A 24042-nucleotide genomic window follows, 5' to 3' on the forward strand; every position below is an offset into this window, starting at 1 on the left:
AAAGATGTGAGAAGTTTTATTTGAATAATTATAAAACTATAGCGATAGCGTATCTCAAAAGGGCAAGTTCAGAGCTCGTCTACTGCGTGCAGTGTAATTAAATTAATTCTCTCTCCCAAAATATTTAACTTAGCCACGTCAAACTTTTATTATGATTACTTACCTGTGTGCTGAATGCACATTTAAATTAAGAGCTTCATCGCCCATCAGCAAAAGAAGCTATGATTTATTCGGTAACTCAATGTGGTGCATTACTAGCCCAGCGGCTAGTCGGGAGAGCCGATTTGATCAGGCGTTCCCTTAGCCGTCCGCACCGCGGCTTTATATACACTCCTGGAAATTGAAATAAGAACACAGTGAATTCATTGTCCCAGGAAGGGGAAACTTTATTGACACATTCCTGGGGTCAGATACATCACATGATCACACTGACAGAACCACAGGCACATAGACACAGGCAACAGAGCATGCACAATGTCGGCACTAGTACAGTGTATATCCACCTTTCGTAGCAATGCAGGCTGCTATTCTCCCATGGAGACGATCGTAGAGATGCTGGATGCAGTCCTGTGGAACGGCTTGCCATGCCATTTCCACCTGGCGCCTCAGTTGGACCAGCGTTCGTGCTGGACGCGCAGACCGCGTGAGACGACGCTTCATCCAGTCCCAAACATGCTCAATGGGGGACAGATCCGGAGATCTTGCTGGCCAGGGTAGTTGACTTACACCTTCTAGAGCACGTTGGGTGGCACGGGATACATGCGGACGTGCATTGTCCTGTTGGAACAGCAAGTTCCCTTGCCGGTCTAGGAATGGTAGAACGATGGGTTCGATGATGGTTTGGATGTACCGTGCACTATTCAGTGTCCCCTCGACGATCACCAGTGGTGTACGGCCAGTGTAGGAGATCGCTCCCCACACCATGATGCCGGGTGTTGGCCCTGTGTGCCTCGGTCGTATGCAGTCCTGATTGTGGCGCTCACCTGCACGGCGCCAAACACGCATACGACCATCATTGGCACCAAGGCAGAAGCGACTCTCATCGCTGAAGACGACACGTCTCCATTCGTCCCTCCATTCACGCCTGTCGCGACACCACTGGAGGCGGGCTGCACGATGTTGGGGCGTGAGCGGAAGACGGCCTAACGGTGTGCGGGACCGTAGCCCAGCTTCATGGAGACGGTTGCGAATGGTCCTCGCCGATACCCCAGGAGCAACAGTGTCCCTAATTTGCTGGGAAGTGGCGGTGCGGTCCCCTACAGCACTGCGTAGGATCCTACGGTCTTGGCGTGCATCCGTGCGTCGCTGCGGTCCGGTCCCAGGTCGACGGGCACGTGCACCTTCCGCCGACCACTGGCGACAACATCGATGTAGTGTGGAGACCTCACGCCCCACGTGTTGAGCAATTCGTCGGTACGTCCACCCGGCCTCCCGCATGCCCACTATACGCCCTCGCTCAAAGTCCGTCAACTGCTCATACGGTTCACGTCCACGCTGTCGCGGCATGCTACCAGTGTTAAAGACTGCGATGGAGCTCCGTATGCCACGGCAAACTGGCTGACACTGACGGCGGCGGTGCACAAATGCTGCGCAGCTAGCGCCATTCGACGGCCAACACCGCGGTTCCTGGTGTGTCCGCTGTGCCGTGCGTGTGATCATTGCTTGTACAGCCCTCTCGCAGTGCCCGGAGCAAGTATGGTGGGTCTGACACACCGGTGTCAATGTGTTCTTTTTTCCATTTCCAGGAGTGTATAAGAACGCTGCGCGAGGAAGAAAGGCCCCAGTTCTCTCCAGACGCTGAATAGCACGCAACCTGTGTCGGGAGTCGCGTCGCGTCGGTATCATTGCTACAAACAGCCTCGGATGCCGTATTAAGTTACTCGAGATACGCGTAACCATAAAATCATTTCCAGTGAAGTGTTAATTCTGGGTTGACTTTAATTATCGATATTCAGTTTGCGTATTGTCGTATTTTCACGTGCCGCCGCGGGACAAACATTCTACCATTAGTTAGCGTGGCGTTTGATGAACCTTATCATCAAATTATGGCGAGCATTCATTTAAATGTTTAATTTGGACAGTTATAGTAGCATCAGCGCATTAGACTCTGAACTGCTCTGTTAGTTAGATTGTGTGGATTCTTTTGTTTTCATCTGTGACTTTCAGAATACAGGACGTTTTTTCACGACTGTTTTTGATTATAAATCCCAGACAGTCTCCTAATTCCTCAGAGCTATAAGCTGTAACTATAAGTGTATTCTCAGATGAAGTGGGGACTAGGAATTCTAATTACAGGCTTCACGTTTTGCTAATCACTTTCTGGTTGCCAATATTGTAGTTAGAGAGCCAGTGTTGAGAACGGCGAAAAACAGCATAAATAACATTCTAAATAATAGGAACTGGTTTTACATTCTACAAACCAAACATTTATATAAACAACATAAAATTGATAAAGATAGCCACCCGCCGCCCCACAACTGTCATAGGAAATTGCACTCCAGAGCATAACTGCAGCAGTATGTTTAGTGTGTCTAGGTCGCAGACAAACTGGTTGTAGGCGTCCACCTGGTCTCCTCCTAACCAACGCACAGCCATCACTGGAACCGAAGCAGAACCAGCTTTCATCACAAAACACAAGGAGCTCTCGCTTGATACCATGTTAAGTAGCAAATCGCTTTGCTTTTGGATCAGTGGAATGCACGCTACGTGTCGTCTGGGTCGGAGCTGTCCTTGAAGTAACCGATTTCTAACAGTTCGTTGTGTCACTGTGGTGCCAACTGCTGCACGAATTCCTGCTGCAGACGCAATACGATGCACCACAGCCATACGCAGAACACGATGGTCTTCCCTCTCGGTAGTGCCACATGGTCGTCCGTAGCCCGGTATTCCTGCGACCGTATCTTCCCGTGACCATCGCTGCCAGCAGTCATGTATAGTGGTTATATTCCTGCCAAGTCCTTCTACAATATTGCGGAACAACCGCCTTATTGTAGAGGTATCACACGACCTCGTTCTAATTCAGTGAGCTGTTGATAATGGCGTCGTCTCAACTGACATCAGCTCACTACGTCGAATCTCAAAGGTATTGACGCTCACGACCGCTGCAGCGCGTATCTGAAGCAAACTTGATATGCATTCTCGTGGTGGTGCTGATAGTGCCACTCTTATGTGACTGGCGCGAAATTTGAAAAGATGTCGTCTTTCAATAGGCCAGATACATCGAGTGTTGATCGTGCCGGACTGTGATTTGCAGTCTTACATTCAGTTTGATTTTGAAGGTTTTTAAAAATAAATTAAAACACGATAATGAGTTACATATTCCTATATATTTCAAGGTCTTATTTAAAATTTATTTCTACTGCAATGTAAGATACGGGAGAAATTTTAGCGTGTCGCTACAAAGAATGGGCTTACATACATTGTTTCAATGAAGATTTTAATGTCTTTCCATTTTCCCAAATTGGATCATCCATTATTCTATACTATAGTGAGAAACTTGACAATGGGGTGAAGGATGTTATAAACATACCAACAGTTCTGAGGGAAAAAAAGAAATTTCATTATTTGATATGGTGGGAAGCTACTTTGTTGCGTAGCAAAATTGTAAGAAGCTTCGAGCAACAATTTACGAGTGCAGGTCGACGGTTCCTATCAAATTACGCTAATTTTTTTTCATTAAGGAAGCACTAACCCGTCAAGACAAGGTATTTATTTCGAAAAATCTTACAATGAAAATGTATGATATGGACACAGTCCAGCTTTCTTCAAAATTCCAGTCGCTGTACAATAGAGTCAGAATGGAGTCATAACACAAAGAACCCACTGGAAGCCAAATTTCTTCATAACTGTGATTTTCTAACGTAAATAGTATCTAACAAATACAGGAAAACAAAGTATTGATCTTCCGTTCACTGTTTATATTATTTCCAATAAAAAAAAAGAGAAATACAAAAGTCCGTTCTTCTCGATGTCAGAATATGGACATGATCTATATTTTTACTGTCAGTGGTTCACATGTCCTGTGCATCCCAGTATGTGCATCACAGTAAGGACAGCGTTCAATAATCTAAAGTAAGTACAAGTGAACAGAAATGAATATGAATGACACCATGTGCCACATTACTTAGAGTCTACCACTCAAGATCGATGTGATACTTTTTGAAGGTATTTGTCCACGTATTTGAAACACACAGCTGATAATGACACAGTCACATTTATAATACGTCAACAATCATTACTGGTTTTAGCTTTACATTATTACGACACAGCTTTGTTCTCAAAATGCCGACAGTATCGCAGAAAACGCAAGCACTTTGAGTTTTACTTTACATTAATTACAAACAGAAGTGGCAACATTTTATGGATTTTAATTTTGTAATGCAGATTTTTTTCTTTATCTTTCCTGTTATAAAATCTGACACTGCCCTAAACGGGTAATGGTATTTATCGCATGAGGAATGTAATTGTGTCTAAAATGAAAAAAAAGTGTAGAAAGATAATCAGAAGTACCTAACTACAGCTAGTAATACGATGCGAGGTATTCATAAATCTGTAGAATGACTTTATTTCTTTCTAAAAAACTTTAGTCCAAAATTAGTAATAACTTTCTCATATATACGGGACGCTGTTGTGAACCCATAGCCTCCATCCATCACTATTTGAACAGGCTATTGCCAAGTGCGAATGTAAGATAAGGGATAGCTGCCAGTTAAATGTCCTGTACCACATTTCATGAAATTGTAAACACACACAACTGCGAACTGTTCAATGCCACTGTACGAAGTGATAACTCATCGGGAGTTACATATCCTGTCCGTTAAGAATATATAGAAGAAATCCAAAATGTAGACATTGTCTGCGGCAATATTACTGACTATTGGATGTAGAGGAACCCCTTCCTTGTGCACCTTAGCCAAGCCATAGAATCTGGGTGGGACTGGTGCTTTAGCCCTTAGCTGCCTAACGGTCTTTTCTGGAAGGCCGGTTTCCTTTAGAAGAGCCCTGGTCTTCTTATCCACCCTTTCTGTGGCTTCCCTTTCTATTGGTCTGTATACCAGGTCATCTAGACGAGAATCTCATTTACCTGGACACCGGTTTCCAGCAGAGCTAGGCTTGGAACCCAGCACTCGATCTTCTGAAGACATAATGTGGGCAACATCCAGATCCCAAGGGACACAAGTATAAATATGGAATTAGCGAAAACAGCCCAGTACATGTAACAAAGGACGTACACAAAATGGTACCTCAGACAACAGACGCAATATCTGAGGACGTTCTTCCGAGTCTCGAGCGACAATTTGAACACTATCGGCCTGAAAATAACATTGCAGCTGCTCCTGGCGGGCAAGAACTTCGGAGGGAACGCCTAACCGGGCATACAACGGTAACAGAGCGTCCTAATTCACAAAAGGACTCAAATGGCGGCAATCGGAGTACAAAACGTCTGGCAGAGCTTGAACGCCATTCAGAACTTAATTGAGCTATATTGACAACGGATAATAACCACAAAGTGCGCGCACAGCGTTCGGAACAGCCGCGACTAGAAGAAAACGCTACAGCCGTTGCTATTGGTCGCTGCACACCACGGACAGTGCGCCAGACGCGACGCAGACCGCAGAGGGAACGCCTAGCACAACGTAGGCATAAATACCGGACTCGTTCCACACCGGAATCAGTTCAAAAATATTCAAATGTGTGTGAAATCTTATGGAACTTAACTGCTAAGGTCATCAGTCCCTAAGCACAGTCCATTACGGCAACGCCTTAGACCGCTCGGCTAATCCCTCGCGGCTGGAATCAGTATCGGACAGTACCTGAAGAGGACTGCGAGTCACGCAATTGAAATATCGTGCAGCAAAGACGCGAATAACCGGCAGAAACCTGATTAATCAACATGACAACGCCTCTCCGGGAAAGCCTGAAGAATTATGTTGACACTTGTTTATAAGTGTATAATGTTTAACAGCTATTACGCTCTAGACTACTCACGGAAGCTGTCTGGCCTAATGAGGGAAACCAGTCGCCTTGACTGGGCCGATGACACGAGTTTCTGTTTTACAAAAATGTTATTAACCATGAAATTTATGACTTCTCTTCTACTGTAGTGAAGTACAGTGAACTCATTATAACCACACAACCGCACCGTCATGTTAGACACGTCCATGAAATTTGCTACGCCCCTCCATTATCACGTAAATGATTTACATGTGATATGTCTTTGCACGACAAGGTGCTGAGAATGGAAAATGCAAGGCTTTCAGGTTACCAATGGATGACATTGCTGAAGTCCAGCGGAATATCAGCGCAGCGATCCAAAGGGAAATCATAAAGCTTCCCATCTGGAGCACTCGCCGAAACAGTCCACATTCACACCTATTCTGTCATTTCAATTTTTCCGTTATACTTAAGAGGCAATGGCATACCTGTAGATTCAAATGACACCAGATTATTGCAGCATTAATTTTTGATACAAGCCGTCCACTCTGTCAGGTATATAGCGAACAAGAGTTCCAAACCCTGTCAGCAGATGCAATGCTGGACGTTAAATTGCTACATCTTCGACCTATTACTAATTGTCCGTATATGGTATAATAATAAGAATATTTCATTTAAACCACTCGTATAGCTGTGCGTGTTAAAGCGCCACTTTTGAGATGGGGAAGTGCGCCCAGGGATCAACGACGAGGGCTCGTGCGCCAGCCAGCCTGGATGAGGCTTTAGGCAGTTTTTCACATCCAAATACGTGAATTCTGAGTTGGTACCCAAGTCCCGCATCAGTTACAACGTTCGCAAACATTTAGTAACCTCTCGCTCTTTTTCACAAGAATAACAGTATATGCAAACAGATGAGATACACATATTCCTTCCTGAGGGATAGTAGTGTGATCACAGAAAGCGAATTTGGCCACCCCGTAACTTAATCATCCGTTAATAACCATGGCGATCCTGTGTCGTTGTGGGGCAAAGGCAAAGAATACCTGATTAAATCTGTAGCGCTTACCGGTGCAAAATTTGTGACTCAGAGATGGCACTTATGGCATCAAGAATGACTCTAATCCCGCTGGATATCGAGACGAGATGAGCTTGGGTGACGATATTTTTACGTCATTTTATGCTGCTTCAGTTCTATGCCAAGCTGAACACGCGTAATGGCCAGAGGATGGTGGCGCGACTGTCTCTCACCAGTCTAGCACATGTTTCCAGTGGGTGAGTTATTTGGAGAACGCGATGGTCAGGGAAACAGGTGGGCACCCGCTATGATAACCTTTTATTCTCTTGTTGAAAGATAACGGTACAGAGACGACAGTGCCCTGCCTTCTAAGACAGAGCACAGATGCCGGTCGCAAACATATCAGAAATGTTAATTTGTCGTGTCCAAACTACTCGCTATACGGACTAGATGTGATCACGTTGTGCATCCAGTGGCATTCCATATCATCATACCGTGTGATGTCTCATATGCTGATGAAGAATGTGATATGGCAACGTGCGTTATCTTCAGAGTCTCCACTCTTAAGGACATTCATCGTGTGGCTGTAGGCAGTAGCAGATATTTTCAGAAAAGACAATGTGGTTTCAGTGTTGTCGTTAGGCGCGCAACTGCAGACTCTCTCTGCTGCCGCGACAACGGAAGCTGCAACAAATGGTCGCTCGGCTAACAGTCTGTGGTGCTTCAGCGATCGTAGCACGTTCTATGTGGACACTCGTCTTGCTCCAAAAATTTCCTGAGTCAAAATACGTGACAATATCATCCTGCACAGTAGAGCTGTCCTCTCGGGCGCTAGACACATGGGGCCGCTGTGATCCAGCATGACACTGAGTACCGCTCTGCTGAGCCCATAGATACTATATCTGCTTGACAGTCTTTGGATCGCGACCAACGTGAGCAACATTATCGCCGAACGAATGGTAAACTTTTGTCTCGATAAGCCGTGGTCTTGAAGCTCTCGAATTCCGATTCTTGGTGGTAGACGTTTATCTTTCTTGCATGACGCATAATACGATCTTCTTATAAATAACCAACATTGACATTAGATTTCTGACCTAAAAAGATGCTACGTAATCATTCCTCGCATACATAATGTAGACAGCGTCACTCCTACCTATTTTGAGATGTCGCTCTGGAAAGCTAATCGTTTGCCTATTCAAGTAACTTACGAGCCACTTTCGTGTTGTTACATTTTAATAATACGTAGTGTGTAAGAGGTGACAACGCGTCGAGCGCAAAGAGTATCAATGAAAAAAATCTCTTGTTTCTTATTTATATATTTTTCATGATTCCGACCCAAGGGCCCTTACATCCAACTAGATAAATGTTTCGCATAAGTAACAGAACATCACAATAAAGGGGCAAGCATCTATCATGGAGGCAATAAAAACCCCACAACATGGTAAAGTACAAACAAGTTTATACTCAAGGCGAACAAAAATAATGAAAAATCGCGGGAAATGGAGGCTTTAAATGCAGATGCCAGCCAAGCCAGCCTGTGACTCTGTTGTATTTGACCACGAACATTGCCTGTGAAGTGTACTCAGTACGTTGCAAGTGTTGCTGATCGTAAGAATAGAGTTCTGTGTAGTTGCGAGTGTATTATACCGGAGCTAGTGAAGTCGAACGTGGGCAAACTATTGATCTATATGTGGTGGGTGCTTCCGTAACCAGGATAGTCGAAATGTTTGGTGTTTCAAGAAACACCATAGCGAAGATTTATACCGTATACAGGGAAATGCGAAAAACGTCGTCATTTTACGCAACTGACCATTAAAACTGCTACACCAAGAAGAAATGTAGATGATTAACGGGTATTCACTGGACAAATATATTATACTAGAACTGACATGTGATTACATTTTCACGTAATTTGGGTGCATAGATCCTGAGAAATCATTGCCCAGAACAACCACCTCTGGCCGTAATAACGGCCTTGATACGCCTGGACATTGAGTCAAACAGAGCTTGGATGGCGTGTACAGGTACAGCTGCCCATGCAGCTTCAAATCGATACCACAGTTCACCAAGAGTAGTGACTGGCGTATTACGACGAGCCAGTTGCTCGGCCACCATTAACCAGACGATTTCAGTTGGTGAAAGATCTGGAGAATGTGCTGGCCAGGGCAGCAGTAGAATATTTTCTGTATCCAGAAAGGCCCGTACAGGACCTGCAACATGCGGTCGTGCATTATCCTGCTGAAATGTAGGGTTTCGGAGGAATCGAATGAAGGGTAAAGCCACGGGTCGTAACACATCTGAAATTTAACGTCCACTGTTCAAAATGCCGTGAATGCGAGGAAGAGGTGACCGAGACGTGTAACCAATGGCACCCCATACCATCACGCCCGGTGATACGCCAGTATGGCGATGACGAATACACGCTTCGAATGTGCGTTCACCGCGATGTCGCCAAACACGGATGTGACCACCTGGATTCATCCGAAAAAACGACGTTTTGCCATTCGTGCACCCAGGTTCGTCCTTGAGTACACCATCACAGGCACTCCTGTCTGTGATGCAGCGTCAAAGGTAACCGCAGCCATGGTCTCCGAGCTGATAGTCCAAGCTGCTGCAAACGTCGTCCAACTGTTCGTGCAGATGGTTGTTGTCTTGCAAACGTCCCCATCTGTTGACTCAGGGATCGAGACGTGGCTGCACGATCCGTTACATCCATGCGGATAAGATGCCTGTCATCTCGTCTGCTAGTGATACGAGGCCGTTGGGATCCAGCACGGCGCTCCTCAACCCACCAATTCCATATTCTGCTAACATGCACTAGATCTCGACCAACGCGAGCAGCAATGTCCCGATACGATAAACCGCAATCGCGATAGGCTACAATCCGACCTTTATCAAAGTCGGAAACGTGATGGTACACATTTCTCCTCATTACACGAGGCATCGCAACAACGTTTCACCAGGCAACGCCAGTCAACTGCTGCTTGCGTATGAGAAATCGGTTGGAAACTTTCTTCATGTCAGCACGTTGTAGGTGTCGCCACCGCCGCCAACATTGTGTGAATGCTCTAAAAAGCTAATCATTTGCATATCACAGCATCTTCTGTAGCATGTCATCTTCGTGGTGTAGCAATTTTAATGGCCAGTAGTGTAGTTACAAAGTAGTGGAAGTGTTTGAGGAGTGATGGTGACGGACGGTCTCTGAAGTTGATAGTGACACAAAATAAGAGAACGACAATTATAAAACTCTCTGCAGAACGGAATATCCCACTCGCGAAGGCTCTGAGCACCAAAACAACACGAAGGAAGCCCCACAAGCAGGACATTGCTAGGCGAACTGGAATTCCGAAAACATTCATCAACGATGCAAATACCCTTAACGGAGGAATGGTGCCGAAGCCGTAAAACCTAGATCGTGGGGCGATGGAAGAAAGTAATTTGGTAGGATGAGTCTTGTATCACACCTACTTCTCGCTGGGTTTACATCGCAGGAGTGAAACATGGAGGGGAACTGGACATGATTTGGGTAGTCATATAATGTGTTCCATGGGCCCCATGTATACTCTGCAAGATCGCATTAATGCGAAAGATTATGTGACCATTTGGCTTATCAGGTTCATCCCGTGGCACATTGTTGGTTCCCCAATGGTGATGCTGTGTGTCAAGACGAGAGGACCCTTAATCACATAGCCTATGTCGTCCAGAGTTGGTTTTGTGAACACTAGGATGAATTGTTGCATCTCCCTTGGCCCTCAGGGTCACCATACCTCAATATTATTGAGCCACTGTCGTATACTTTGGAGAGGGGGGTGCGTGGCCGCTGTTCGCCTCCAGCATCGTTTCTTAGACTGGACACTATTTTGTAAGGAGAATTGTTATAAGATTCTCTTGAAAACCGCACAAGACCTGTATTTATCATTCCGAGGCGAATGGAAGCAGTTCTGAATGCCAACACGTTTCCTGCACAGTGTTAGGCATGGCAGTGTGTTGAGTTTTTGACACTTCCATATTTTTGTCCATTTCCTGTAGCACACATACTCGTTATTGTTAAACTCTATGGTGGCCCAGTCATGGTGTTGGTTCTGTTAACTCTACTCTTACTCTCTGAGGACGGGATTTTCAGACCATTTTAGAAAACCCAATGCTTTCCATATTGCACATAGCTTTCCCCAGAGAGGACGCTCTCTTTAAAATTGCAATGCACCGATAATTATACGGAATTGTGACTCGATAACGCTACCGATGGATTCAGTGTGTGAAACCCCCGAATCAGGCGACTTCCGGTGTTTTAACAACCATAAAAATCGATGCGAAGTTGCGAAAAGTGGACCAGAAAATTTCCAGGCCAGAGTCGGGCGTATTATCATTCTAAGAACTCTGACCCGAGAGTGACACTGCACCAATAAGAGAACGCTAACATTAAGGGTCCCGTTTTCGTGATAAACGTGTCAACGAACCATGAGAGTATCAGTCGCAGTGTTTAAGACAGTGTTACGTAAGTCTGTTGTGGCCTTCAGCGGCGATAACGCTGCCTGCTTGCAGAAGCCACTGTTCAGCTCATCCGCTACTGAACATAATATTTACTTGGCTGACGTAATGTTACATAGCAGTTTTGTCTGTTGTAGGCTACCCCGTAGATCTCCTAAAGGCGTCACCTAACCAAGGCTCGGCCCGCATCTCGTGGTCGTGCGGTAGCGTTCTCGCTTCGCACGCCCGGGTTTCTGGGTTCGATTCCCGGCGGGGTCAGGGATTTTCTCTGCCTCGTGATGGCTGGGTGTTGTGTGCTGTCCTTAGGTTAGTTAGGTTTAAGTAGTTCTAAGTTCTAGGGGACTGATGACCAGAGATGTTAAGTCCCATAGTGCTCAGAGCCATTTGAACCATTTAACCAAGGCTATCGTGCAAACTTATGCAGAGTATGCTTATTGTCTGTTGCGGAAATTAACGCACTAAAACCACGTAACAAGTAAGTAGCTTCCTAAATGACAAGAGTTGTGCTAAATAATGTAAGTGACAACTATTACGGTTTTTAGACAGTAACCCGTGCAAACGTAAAGAGTGTAAAGATCTAGCACAGGAATTGTGTCTACGCTTGGATCTATCTCTACACGGAGTACGTGTTGTCATAAGATATAAAGACAATCACTTCGCGATATTATGCTAGCTGACTACCCGTAACAATATTATCGAAATAAATTTTGCGCTCGTTCCACGCTGTTTTTCAGAGAGAGAGGACTTCCTTTATGGAGCAATCCGCCTCATTCATTCAGCGGTCTCAATGAAGTTAGCGAGGAAAAAAAAAGTTCAAATGTGTGTGAAATCTTATGGGACTTAACTGCTAAGGTCATCAGTCCTTAAGCTTACACACTACTTAACCTAAATTATCCTAAGGACAAACACACACACCCATGCCCGAGGCAGGACTCGAACCTCTGCCGGGATCAGCCGCACAGTCCATGACTGCAGCGCCTGAGACCTCTCGGCTAATCCCGCGCGGCCGAGAAACAAACAGTGTGTTAGGAACGTCATCATCCATAAGTGTCTTAATCTGATGTATTTCGGCTCATAGGGGAAGGGAGGCGATGAATGAATTTTCATTTTGCAGGGCAATGTGCGCCGATATGAAATTTCCTGGCGCATTAACTCTATCTGCCGGACTGCGACACGAATCGGGGACCACTGCCTTTTTCGGCCAAGTGCTTTACCAGCTGAGGTCCTTGCTTCGAGTTCCGGTCCGGCACACAGCTTTATTCTGTCAGGATGCTTCATATAAACGCACGCTAAGCTGTAGACTGCAAATTCGTTCTGGAGACAATCCTCCAGGTTCTGGCTAAGCCGTGTCTCTGGAGTATCCTTTATTCTAGGAGTGCTTGTCAAGCAACTTTCGCAGGAGAACATCGGTGAAGTTTGGAAGGTATGAGGTAAGGTACTCGCGGAAGTAAAGTGATGAGGACGGGACTTAAACCCGTGCTCGGGTAGTTCAGTTGGTAGAGCAGTTGGCAGCGACAAGTAAACGTTCTGATTACGGGTCTCGGTCTGCCACACAGTTTTAATCTGGCAGAAAGTTTCATGAGTGATCGCTTTGGCACTGTCGTGATCAAAGACGTAAGCGACTTTGAGATGGCTATGGCTCGGCGATTGGGAAAGAGCATCTCCAAAACAGCTAAGCTGGTGTGCTCTCCAACCGCTACTGTCGTAATCAAGTATGGTACAGCACATGCCCGCGAAAGGCAAAGGTCCCGAGTTGAAGTCTCGGACCGCCATTCAGTTTTAATCTGTCAGGAAGTTTCACGTGTGGAAAGTGGTTGATGGTCGTGAAATAACGAATAGGGGACAAGGTGTTGGACATCTACGCCTCATCACAAAAAGGTTGAGGTCAGAGGTGTACTCGCTCTGTAAGCAGCATGTCTGACAGCAGAGTACAAGGCTGGTGCAAGCACAAGTGTTCCGAATGATACATTTCAGCGTACGTGGATCTCCGCAGTAGACGGCCTCTACGTATTCGTATGCTGACCAAATTGCATCGTCAGTTACGACTGCAGATGCACGAGATCGTCGAGATTGAAATGTGGATCAACGGAAACGTGTCGCTTGATTGGATGAATCACGTTTCTTGCTGCAACAGGTAGTTGCTTGTGCCGGATATGCTGCCATCCAGTTGAATGGCTGCTAGGAACATTCACTGCCCCACGGACACAGGGCGGTGGGGGCGGTATTGTGCTATGGGGGACATTCACCTGGACTTCCATGGTTCATGGGGTAGTAATCGTAAACACAGCCATGCTGTGGACTACGTGAAAATTATTGTGGGGCACCTGCATTCCTTCATGCTTGATGTCATCACCGATGGCGATAATATCTTCCAGCAGTATATACCGAGCGAAGCGGCGCAGAGATCAGCACAATGGGCTCTCATTCGGAAAGACGACGGTTCAAATTCCCGCCGGACACCCAGGTTTAGTTTTTCCGTGATTCCTTTAAATGCCTGTATGATTCCTTTGGAAAGAGCACTGCCGATTTCCTTCCCTATCATTCCCGATCTGAGCTTGTGCTCCGTCTCTAACGGCCTCGTTACCGACGGGACGTTAAACTCCACGATTTCTTCTTTCCTTTTCCAGCAGGGTAATTCTCCGTGTCACAAGGCCAGAAATGTGGCAGTGTGTTTTCATTAGCATGATAGTGAGCTCATGTCGATGTCATTGCTACCGAATTCTCGTGATCCGAACTTTACGGAACCAACAGGGACGCTATCAGGTGCCAGCTCTGCTCCCGCAAACCACATCTTGTGTCCCGCAGCCTTAAAAACCTGTCACGTAGTTGTCGAATCCATGACACTCATAACCGCTACTGTATTCCGTTCCAGTGGTACATCAACATGCTATTAAATAGCTGGTCATAGAGTTTACATTTAACAGTTAAACAATATTGAACTAGAATCAAAGATTCATATTTCACGAAAAGGAGATTTTAGAACTTTTGCAAAATATCAAAGGGTGACAAAATTTGGGCTAATCTGTTTTTGATGTAGCTGAGCAATAGTCATACAAGAACTTTTAAATGAACACACCGCCATTTGACTGTATTGTTTCTTTAATTACGACCCCGGTTTCGGCCTTTCATGCCATTTTCAAGTGCCTGTGTTTGTGTCATTAACATATATTGGTTGATGTTCTGCCAAATATTTTAATTACATAAACTCAATCACTTGAAAATGGCATAGAAAGTCGGAACCTGGGTCGTAATTAAATAAACAACAAGACAGTCAAACGGCGGTGGGTTCATTTATAAATTTGGACTACTGCCGAAGTCTACGACAAGGATTACTCACAGAGGTGCTCTTTCTACATTCAAGTATTCAACGTCGTTACAAAGAAAGACTTACCACTTTCTGATTCCTTTGAATTGATACGACCGATAAAAGGGACGCTGGGGTACAGACGGAGCGTCTCCTTGATTACCATCTCCAGGTACTTCATGTTCTGTAAGTCTTGAAATGTGGGAAGCCTATCGGACCCTTGAAATATTTCGTTTAGTTCTTCGAAAGCCTTTTGCTGGTGAAAAAGAAGGAGAAAGTTAGTTCGAATACGCATCTTTCCAAATTTAAGACCTACTAACATATGGAAAAAGCCTTTAGAACTAGTAATTTTTTTACCTGAACATCTGGGTGATGTCCAAGCAAGAAGACGGCCCAAGACATCGCAGCGGCAGTTGTGTCGTGACCCTTGAAACATTTTCGTGGGTAATGAGTTACCATACTAGTTATAATACAGCAAATGTACGCTACTCACAGTAATGTCACACGAGAGCATTAAAAGCGAATTTCTTTGTTTCAGGTAATCCAAACAGTTACAAATATTGTGTACCTTGTGAACTTCCCGTAGATAATCGTGTGTTCAGTGAAAAAAATGCGACTATTGTGAATGTGTTTTGTCGATGTAATTATTTTATAAATGAAAAGTTACGATGTACCTTGACTACGGATAAGTTTCTGTGTCCACGTAGATTGCCTGAAACCGAAAGCTTGTGTAGAATTCATTCCTTAGTGAAAGATGGCAATATTCGTTAAATATTTAGTAACTGAGGTAGCGTATTTTGTCTGCACAAAAGATGTGAGAGACTAGAAAAAAGGCGTTACAGCATATATAATAAGTTAACTGTTGGATTACACAAATGAGAAGTTACCATGTCGCCTCACAACGAAGTCCATTGCCAAAGATGTCAATATCTGTTGAATATGTGTTAACTGAGGTAGTGTATTTTGTCTGCCTCATACATCTTGCTCACCAGATAGAAAAGTTTTGTCATGGATGGCTCTCCCAAGGCTATCAGTAAAACGTAAAACGTGAACTCCACCCACAAGCTCTGGCGAAACCAGCGTTACCGACCGACCACCGTGTTATCCTCAGTCCACAGGCGTCACCGGATGCGGAGATGGAGGGGCATGTGGTCAGCACACCGCTCACCCGGCTGTATGTCAGTTTTCGCTACCGGAGCCGCTACTTCTCAATCGAGTAGCTCCTCAGTTTTGCCTCACAAGGGCTCAGTGCACACCGCTTGCCAACAGCGCTCGGCAGACCGGATGGTCACCCAGCCAAGTGCCAACCCAGCCCGACAACGTTTAACTTCAGTGATCTGACGGGAACGTGTGTTACCACTTCGCAAGGCCGTTGGCAAGGCTATCAGTAGTTCTAATGGTATTTTATCTACTACTGGGGCCTTGTTTCGACTTAAGTCTTTCAGTGAGTGCTCTGTCAAAATCTTCACGCAGTAGCATATCTCTCCCACCTCATCTTTATCTACGTCCTCTTCCATTTCCATAATATTGGCCTTATGTACATCACCCTTGTATAGATCCTCTATACACCCCCTCCACCTTTCTGCATTTACTTCTTTGCTTAGGACTGGTTTGCCATCTGAGCTCTTGATATTCATACAGGTGGTTCTTTTTTCTCCAAAGGTCTCTTTGATTTTCCTGTAAGCAGGTGAACAAGATATATGAGACAGGCGAAATACCCTCAGACTTCAGGAAGAATATAGTAATCCCAATGACAAAGAAAGCATGTGCTCACAGGTGTGAGATTACCGAACTATTAGCTTAATAAGTCACGGTGGCAAAATACTGGTACGAATTCTATACAAACGAATTCTATACAGGCGAATGGAAAGCTGGTAGAAGCTGACCTCGGGGTATATCAGTTTGGATTCCGAGGCAACACTGATCCTACGACTTATCTTAGGAGAGAGGTTAAGGAAATACAAACATACGTTTATAACATTTGTAGACATAGAGAAAAGCTTTGCCCCGGTGATTGGAATACTCTCTTTCAAATTTTAAAGGTAACGGGGATAAAATACAGGGAGAGAAAGGCTATTTACAATTTGTACAGAAACCAGATGTCGTTTATAATAGTCGAGGGGCACGAAAGGGAAGCAGTGGTCGAGAAGGGAGTGAACCAAGTTTGTAGCCTATCACCGATGTTATTCAGTCTGAATACAGTAAGCAGTAAAGGAAACAAAAGAAAAATTTGGAGATGGAGTTAAAATCCATGGAGAAGAAAAAAAACCTTTGAGGTATGTCGATGACGTTCTAATTCTGTCAGAGACAGCAAAGGACCTGGAAGAGCAGTTGAACGGCATGGGTAGGTGTCTTGATGGAGGATGTAAGACGAAAATCAACAGAAGCAAAACGAGGGTAATGGAATGTAGTCGAATTAAATCAGGTGACGCTGAGGGAATCAGCTCGAGAAATGAGACACTTAAAGTAGCAGATGAGTTTTGCTATTTGGGCAGCAAAATAGCTGATGAGGTCGAAGTTGAGAGGATATAAAATGTAGACTGGCGAAGACAAGAACAGCTTTTCTGAAGAAGAGAAATTGTTAACATCGAGTATAGATTTAAGTGTCACACTTTCTGTCCTCAGGCCACAAGTGGCCTACCGGGACCATCCGACCGCCTTGTCATCCTCAGTCGAGGATGCGGATAGGAGGGGTGTGGGGTCAGCACACCGCCCTCCCGGTCGTTATGACGGTATTCTTGACCGAAGCCGCTACTATTCGGTCGAGTAGCTCCTCAGTTGGCATCACCCAGAAAAATGGCAACAGCGCATGGCTGCCTGGATGGTCACCCATCCAAGTGCCGACCACTCCCAACAGCGCTTAACTTCGGTGAACTCACGGGAACAGGTGTATCCACTGCGGCAAGGCAGTTGCCATAGATTTAAGGGTCGGGAAGTCTTTTCTGAAAGTATTTTTATGGAGTGTAGTCATGTATGGAAGTGAAACATGGACGATAAACAGTGTAGACAAGAAGAGAATAGAAGCTTTCGAAATGTGGTGCTACAGAAGAAAGCTGATGATTAGATGGGTAGATCACGTAACTAATGAGGAGTTACTGAGTAGAATTGGAAAGAAAAGGAATTTGTGGCACAACTTGACTAGAAGTAGGTAGGTCACGTTCTGAGGCATTAAGGGATCAGCAGTTTAGTATCGGAGGGAAGCGTGGACGGTAAACATCGTAGAGGGAGACCAAGAGATGAACACAGTAAGCAGATTCAGAAGGATGTAGGTTGCAGTAGTTACTCGGAGGTAAAGAGACTTGTACAGTATAGAGTAGCGTGGGGAGCTGCATCAAACCAGTCTTTGGACTGAAGACAATAACAGCAAGAACATTTTGTGGTGTCACCGCAAGGCACCACATTTGCTAGGTTGTAGGCTTCTAATCGGCCGCGATCCGTCAGTACCCGTAGGACCCGAGAGTCGCCACTGTCTATGCTAGCAGACCGAGCGCCGCCACTCGGCTAGTCTTACGAGACAAGCTAGCGCACTGGACAGTTCTACAGCCGACTTTAATATGAATGGTTCACTTGTTATAGCTTCAGAGATCTCATTTGCAGAGACGCTAGGTAGCATAGCCTAGCCTAGCCTAGCCAGGCGCCACATACAGTTTATGCAAGGACAATTGAGCTATATGTGTGAAGCAATTAGAATTGTCAGTCTATAACTGCACTTGTAAATATTATTGTACAAAGTCAAGATCGACGTTCACCGCTGATGCTGAATTAAAGCTAAATATTTAATTGTATTCCTGTCTACAAACTTTCTAATCACCTAAAACGTTCCAAATACATCCCGTCAAGTATGGATAAAAGTTTATGGAACCAGGTAATTAACTCCGCACGACTGCCTCATCATGGTCGCGACCTCTATAACGCGTCTCTGTCTTCCAATATCAGGGCGTTATTGCGTTTGGTCGGCCAAAAGAATACAATGCAAATGTGATTGATGATTTTTCTAAAATATAATGCAAAACTATAAAACGAGTGCGTCAACGGGGAAGGAAGGCACAGTTTTACATGAAATCAGCACGGCAAATGATTTAAAAAAGAAAAAACGCCTTTAGAGACAGATGTCAGTAAAGGATGTCGCATATAATAAGCAGCAATCGACTAGCAAATTGACTGGCAGTACTGTAGCCTCAATGTCAATGAAAGACTGCACCAGTGATTTAAACACTTTCGCCAAGGAGACTCGCTCCGCGTACTTAACATTTTGGAAGTCTCGACTACTAACACTTGCTTGTGAGCACATACTACGACGACTTGGAGGATGGTGTGTGACAGGTCGTTCTTCTTGTGCAGTTTTCGTTAATTCAGTATCTCCGCCAGCAGACAATGAACATGGACATAGATGAGCTGGTGTGGGTCTCGCGGCAGAGCAGAGCAGCGCAACAAACTGTCACCGCCCGGCCCAGGTATTTAATGGGCGATGGCGATAGGCCGGGCACGTCATTTCTTACTCTAGCGTCGACCAACTCGGACCTGATCTTTTCATCGCACCGGACTCGTGGTTCGCGTGCTAAATGTGCAGTCTTTCGAGCTCGTCGCGTATTGTGCCTTTTTCCGTACCGCTCTTCGCGTGTTGTTGGGGTTGTCTGCTCCCCTGTAGATTGCCCCGCACTAAGAGTTTGTTTTCCTCTTCCGGGATCCTACTCGCCGGTTTTCGTAACTGAACCACCGCCGGCTTGAGTGTGCCAACAGTACCGTTTCACGGCGTTGGTACCCCCGAGCAGATGCAGAAGTTGAAGAAGCAAGAACAAAGAGAGTCAGTCTCGGTATTACGCAGATAGAGGAGACCAGCAGACTGGCTCACTTTCATCCCTTTACTTTTTTCCAGCTTGTATTTTAAATGAGATTTTCACTCTGCAGCGGAGTGTGCGCTGATATGAAACTTCCTGGCAGATTAAAACTGTGTGCCGGACCGAGACTCGAACTCGGGACCTTTGCCTATCGCGGGCAAGTGCTCTACCACTTGCCCGCGAAAGGCAAACGTCCCGAGGTCGAGTGTCGGTCCTGCACACAGTTTTAATCTGCCAGGAAGTTTGTATTTTAAATGTTTACACTGATATTTTTATGTGGAAACAGTGGTACGTTACTTCAGGACCTTCAAGCTACGTAATTAAGGCTTCTCACAGTTTGTCTGTTTATAAAAAAAAAAAATAATACTAACCGTGCCATCATACCTGCGTTTACCACACTGGTTATTTAATCGATTTTAACACTCACAGTTTATTTTAATACATATTGCTGCAGCTTTATGACAAAAGCTACATTCATAAATTGTGTTACCATTGATATAATAACTATGAGAAAAATGAAGTGCCCAAATTTTTATCGGTCTTCATCTGAATGTTCGCTAGGATCTTCACAGTTCAGACATTCAAAGAAATGTCCTTTCACGTCACTGTCACATAACAGATGCGCCCACCGATTCGAAGTTGTGCCCTGAATCTATTCATCACTGTTTAAAGTAGCTAAGACAAGGCATAATCATTCTCACCTTCCTCATCTTGGAGAACATTCTTAGCAAGCTATGTTCCCCAACTCCCATGCTCTTTCACTTCTGTCACTGTCAATCTCACATCTGCTCCAGGGACATCGCCTCTTTCAGTTTTCTTTTTATACTTTCGAACCACCCTAACAAAAAAAAAGAAAAGAAAAAAAAACACGATAGGACAGCGTTGAGCAAATCTTGACTACATTCGAAGACACTCATAGAACCGATACTTGAAAATATACGTCCTGAAATGTTCCATAAATAATTCAATCATTTTAGTTGAATACTTGAACAGCGGTTATGGTTTTTTGATGAAAAAAATCACGCATCACAATTTGTCTACTTAAAAATTGCACTGGATGTGATCTTGAATTCGACAACGTTGGACCTATTAAACTTAATAAGAGTACTTAGTGACAAAGAAACAGCTTGCAGGTTGGCCACGTGGACCAAAGTGCCTCCATTTATGTGGGTCATGTGCCATATCGCCACATTGGAATTATGTTAGTTCGTTTAGGAAAGTCTATTACACCTTACTCGCCTGATACAGTGTTAAAATAATACCTAATGTATGGGCGTTAGACGTTGTACTTGCCTGTTCAGTGAAAACGTTGCTTGGAGTACGCAAAAAAACCAAGAAAGCAAACTTTACTGTTACTGACAGCAAAACATAAAATGCGTTTCCTACGTTACCCGCTAATCTAAGTGCATTGTTGGGTTCGGGGAAAGACAGCCACGACTTCTAAGGGTGGCGTATTCTAAGGGTAGTTTAACGAAGTAATACCAACTGGCCATCGTGCCCCCATCGCCAATGTGCCTCGGTCTCCTCTACTCTTTGCGGCGCGTAATACTGGTACTTGTGGAACATAAAAATAGAAATGGGTTTTTAGACAAAGAAAGCACGTTCGCCCAGCTTAGTCAATGTCCCGATTCAACAGTGGACTGATTTAAATTGCGTCTTAGCAGCGGTGTCGTCCCATTAAATGAAGTCTCTGCTATGAACTGAGTGTTTAACAACTTGCGAGACAAGTACAAAGTGTAAGTTGTTATTCCACTGTCCAAGAGTACTCGACGGTATTGCCTAGATCTCTAAATACACAATGACAGATAGGAAGTTACAGAAGCTAGAGAAGCAAATACCACAAGAGAAATTTGAAGAGGGCGGGATAGGTGAAAAATGAAGGGAATAGAAATCACGTATGTCTGAAAGCAGGTAAGCCCTAAACTACAAAATCTGTCGTCAAACACATGAAAGTATGGTTAACAAAAAATTTTCAGATGTGTGTGAAATCTTATGGGACTTAACTGCTAAGTTCATCAGTCCCTAAGCTTACACACTACTTAACCTAAATTATCCTAAGAACCAACACACACACACCCATGCCCGAGGGAGGCTTCGGACCTCCGCCGGGACCACCCGCACAGTCCTTGACCGCAGCGCCCGAGACCGCTCGGCTAATCCCGCGCGGCCATGGTTAACACATCGCATCATTAATGAGAGTTCTACTTTGTAATGTCTCACAATGTATTTTATCGAGATGTGAAGTACTTTAGAAAGTTATCCAGCGATTACAATCTTACGTTTTTGCAACCTGGTAGTCGAAGGGTGAGATCATTAAGGCGTGATCTTCACTGACAAGTGAAAATTGAGTGTCTGACTGGTACCGGTGTCTATCCTGCGCAAGAAGAGTTCTTCCAAGTGCAGCGTAAGAAAATGTCTTACGGGTTGGCTGAAGTTCAGGTGGCCACTAATTATTTTCTGGTGCTCAAAACAAACTTTACATTTGCTATTGCCATTACATATCTTCTCTCAGATTAATTACTGCAGTCATTTCCATAGTTTTTCATCACGTTTTTGAGTGAGGTTCCTTCACAGCGGTCTGCCGGGCGCTGTTGGTAAGTGGGGTGCACTCAGCCCTTGTGAGGCAAACTGAGGAGCTACTTGATCGAGAAGTAGCGGCTCCGGTCTCGGCAACTGACATACGGCCGGGAGAGCGGTGTGCGGACCACATGCCCCTCCATATCCGCATCCAGTGACGCCTGTGGGCTAAGGAAGTCACGGCAGCCGGTCGGTACCGTTGGGCCTTCATGGCCTGTTCAGGAGGAGTTTTTCCTTCACAGCCCATGTGGCTGGCCTCCAGCACTTACTCAGAATTAATATTACCTTGCTCATTTATTTCATAAATGCTTTGACTTGCATTGTTTTACACGTTTCCATACATCAGTGGTTTGTAAATTACCAAGCTGAGAAGTTGGTTGATGTTTCTTGCCATGTTCCTCTGTGTGAGTGTACATGCTGTTATTGAGGTCGCTTCTCGGTGGCGTATTTCGTAACTACTTCGGAATTTGTTACTTCGAAATCTGTGGTGCACTCGTAACTTCCTGGAGAGGATATCCATGGTAAAGTACCGACTAGTGGGCAATGAGCCCCAGTTTCTTTGTCTTGTCAGGTACTGAGTCATTAGTCCAAATCCCGTGCGGCTTTTACGAGATGAGAACGTTCTCATCTGGTATCAGAAGTTATGATTATTTTACTCAGTTATGATTTTTCTTATTAATCGCGATTTACGTGATGAGTGTGCGTAGAATGTGTCAGAGTCTAAAAGACTCGCCTTATAGTATTGTCTGTACATTATATATTGTGTAATTCCCGCTGTTAACTGCATTTCTTTACTGGAGGCTACAACCTAATTGAAAAATAGGCTTCCTCAATTGCGGTTAGAGATTTCCCTTGGTGCTGAATGCTTTGTTCTGGGGCGAACAATATGTGACATGTTCTGAACGCTTGTGCCTTTGGTTTAATATATTTCGAGTATAAATTTTGTAGCGTGCGTATTACACACTCATACTTTCCTTGTATTGTATTTCATTAACCTGTAACTGTTCAACACATGCTACCTATATCCGGAACTAAGAACCCATTTTCTATTAATTCAGACCTTCTCTCGGAATATTAAGCTATCGTGTCCAGAGAACTAGTACCAGATACTTTGCACTAGAAGATGCAAAAAAATTCGTAAGTGATCAGGAGCAAGTTATTCTTTCGCACGATTACCGGGTACAAAGCATAACATAACATCACTTTTTTTCAGAAGTTTGTTCCAGTATGTGTATGTAGCGCACTGCAATCAAGATCACAGGTAAATGAGAGTTCCCCGTTAACTCGGCAGGACTGCTAGAGGAATGCTTGGCTTGATACAGACCGACAGAGCAGACGGTAGGGTGTCACTGACGTAGTCAGATATGTTATCCGTGTGTACATTTTTAAAAAATAATTCCGTTACATTTAGATATTCGTTATAGTCAAATGCATATTCATTATAAGTCAGTTGTGTTTGTGTGTTCATTATCAGTCCGTTGCGTTTTTACACTAATCTTTAGTCTGATGTGTGTACAGGACAGTCTTAAGCAGTTGCATCATCGGTCCTTTAACCTTTAATATCGCGTAAATAACAAAATTAATCTTTTTCTAAAGTATTTCCTTCAATCTTGATGTCAGTGGCTCATTTTACATTTACTTACTATATTAGTTTTTTCACTTCTATTTTTAAGTTCATTTTTTTTCGTAGCAGTTCTAAATTTAGACAAGCTATACTGCACATTCTTCCATTATCAACTATTACGGCAGCCTCATTCACAGTGAATAGGAGTTCCGCTGACATTTTTGTTTCAAGTTCTTCACAGCTTTCCCAAAAAAATTATAGATAAATGTGGTGATAGTGCACTACACTAAATGATCAAAGTCAGATGTCATGTACAGTTCCT

At 44.5% G+C, this 24042-nt stretch overlaps 1 protein-coding gene across 1 annotated transcript in view; it reads right to left on the reverse strand.

The window, feature by feature from the left end:
- The window catches only part of LOC124805162 (cytochrome P450 4C1-like), a 108259-nt gene that overhangs the window by 8439 nt on the left and 75778 nt on the right, over positions 1 to 24042 (reverse strand). The window contains exons 9-10 of the mRNA XM_047265642.1: positions 15099 to 15167; positions 14829 to 14997 (exon numbers count right to left, since the gene is read on the reverse strand). Of these exons, the coding sequence (XP_047121598.1) occupies positions 14829 to 14997; positions 15099 to 15167 (238 nt within the window). The remainder of the gene's footprint in view (positions 1 to 14828; positions 14998 to 15098; positions 15168 to 24042) is intronic.

This window comes from Schistocerca piceifrons, chromosome 7 (genome assembly GCF_021461385.2).
Source record: "Schistocerca piceifrons isolate TAMUIC-IGC-003096 chromosome 7, iqSchPice1.1, whole genome shotgun sequence".
NCBI classification, from domain to species: Eukaryota; Metazoa; Arthropoda; class Insecta; order Orthoptera; family Acrididae; genus Schistocerca; species Schistocerca piceifrons.